Below are 2352 nucleotides of genomic sequence, written 5' to 3'. Positions count from 1 at the left end.
CAAAGTTCATATACAGTCCATATAGTTTAATTTTTTTTTTTTTTTTTGCCTTTCTATCAATTTCTATTCATAGGCTCTTTGTACATTTACCTTGTAGTTTATTTCATGTAAAGAAAACAAATATGAAATGTATATATATGTCTTGGCATGAATGAGCAAAAAAGAAGTCCCCTTCCCTTCATGTTCATTTAGTACTCTTTTGGGACATGTATATTTTTCAACTTTACGAATAAATGATAGATTTTGCTATGAGAATGAAGCACGCTGTGTATATATATATCTCTATCTCTCTCTACAATGCTTGAAACTCCTACGTCGACGCTATGCAAAGTATGCTTTAAAACTCTTCCGTAAGGTGAGTGAAACTGACTGTGTATTAAGACTATCTTAGGCTGTTGAGATAAGCTAATGTTTGGAATTCATATGTAGGAGTAGGAATCATTGGGATATCTTTAAATGTGTTTTGAATAGCATTCGACTACTAATCAAAACTATTTGCATTTGTCGAATATTTCTCTTCAAGATATATGTTGGTTAAGAAAGTTCGTTTCATTTAGTTGTTTATCATCTGCCAATAGAGAAAGAAATACCATATGTAGCCAGTTATTTAGCATCTGATATCCTTTACACTTAATACAAAGCCATTTTATTGAAGGAAAAAGAAGGAGAAGAAAACAAAATCACACACTTGGAAAATATATTAACCCTTGAGCACCCACGAACCAGAAACTCACCCGACCTTTTTTCCGTTTCCTTTGTCCAGCCCAAGAGCCAGTTCTACAACAGCCCAGAAGTCATGTTCCGAGCTGCTTACGGAGGATTTCCTGGCCAGTCCAACATGGCATCCAACATGGCGGCTTTCGGCACTCCTCAGGCACTCTCTCCCATGCACGAGGAATCACCACAGTACAAGGAATAAGCTAGCCCACGAGCCTCTATCTTGAGAGTGTGAGAGATAAAAAAAAAGAGTGAAATATATATGTATAGCTGAGGTTATATGTATATTTTTATGGGAGAACTTTTTTTTTCGTGATTTTGTTAAGATACTTTAAGAAGAAAATTGTGGTTGGTTTAATGTTTTGGTATTTTGATAGATCGTTTTTTTTTCGAAAAAAAAAAAAAAAAAGGTATTTGTTATTCCCTTACAAATGATTGACGTTTTTTATATTACCAATTCGTTTATACCAGAATCTTTACTCTTATTTTACAAATGAAAAGAAATAAAGTTACCAAAAAATCAGGAGATATATATATATATATATTAGAGAGAATAAAATAACCTGGTGTGAGATGAAAAGGTGTGTAAATAAGGATGGAGGGAGTACGGACACATTCCTAATTTTCATCCTCTGAAATAAAACTTCACATTTCCTGCATATATATTTTTTCACAGAGATTTGTACATATAGAATAGCTCAGTCTTAGGGATGTTCAGCTACACAGATCTCTTTTTCTTTATTGCAAGGGGTTTCTAAGCTTTTGTTCCCGTTATTATTATTATTACTATTGATAATATTTTAGGCCCGTTTTCTTTCCGCCTAATGTCTCGACGCTTAAGGATTTTTCCGTTTAATTTTTTTTCTGCTTTGTGTTTTCGGTTCATATATATGTTTTTTTGTTGTGCATGCAGATCTTCCTTTGTTTTTTATTATTATTGTCGCATTGAGTGTCTTTCGATTCCTTTTTTTTCAATTTACATTTTTTTTCGTTGGTGAGGAACAGAAATGCATCAATTGTATCACAGTTGCAGTAAATATTTCTTTCTTTCTTTCTTTCCTTAGTATGGTGTTTCTTTGTGTCATTTAACTTGTTTTGTATCGCATTACGTCCGTTTTTAATGTTTTCTCTTCATACCAAAGACTTTATAATTGCAGTATGATTTTGTCTTTCTCTCTCTCGCTTTCTCTTTGTCTTTTTGTTTTCTAAGAAATTCCTATGATACAGCGAGTGATTCCGGTCTGTGGGATGTGGAACCTTTCTTTGATTAGTTTATAATGTTGTTGTTTGGATTCTGATGAGATTCCGTGTGAGAGGGATTTTTTTTGTTTTGTTTCTGTTGTCATTTTTTTATTTTTCATTTATGTTTTTGTTGGATTTTCTCTCTTTCTTTGTTTTTTTTTTCTCTCTCTCTCCCTCTGTTTGCCTGGCTCTTTCTCTCTCTTCTCTCTCTCTCTCTCTCTCTCTCTCTCTCTCTCTCTCTCTCTCTCTCTCTCTCTCTCTCTCTCTCTCTCTCTCTCTCTCTCTCTCCCTCTCCCTCTCCCTCCTCTCTCTCTCTCTCTCTCTCTCTCTCTCTCTCTCTCTCTCTCTCTCTCTCTCTCTCTCTCTCTCTCTCTCTCTCTCTCTCTCTTTCTC

The 2352-nt window shown here is 34.5% G+C and overlaps 1 protein-coding gene across 1 annotated transcript in view; it reads left to right on the top strand.

Annotated features, from left to right (window-relative positions):
- LOC125042414 overlaps positions 1-2141 on the top strand; it is a 56285-nt gene extending 54144 nt beyond the window's left edge. The window contains 1 exon segment of the mRNA XM_047638046.1: positions 764-2141. Within this exon segment, the coding sequence (XP_047494002.1) occupies positions 764-919 (156 nt within the window). The 3' untranslated portion in view covers positions 920-2141.
- Positions 2142-2352: the final 211 nt, after the last annotated feature.

Source organism: Penaeus chinensis, chromosome 32 (assembly GCF_019202785.1).
Source record: "Penaeus chinensis breed Huanghai No. 1 chromosome 32, ASM1920278v2, whole genome shotgun sequence".
NCBI lineage: Eukaryota > Metazoa > Arthropoda > Malacostraca > Decapoda > Penaeidae > Penaeus > Penaeus chinensis.
The sequence above is the reverse complement of the archived record's forward strand: the minus strand, read 5'-3'. Positions and strand labels throughout refer to the sequence as shown.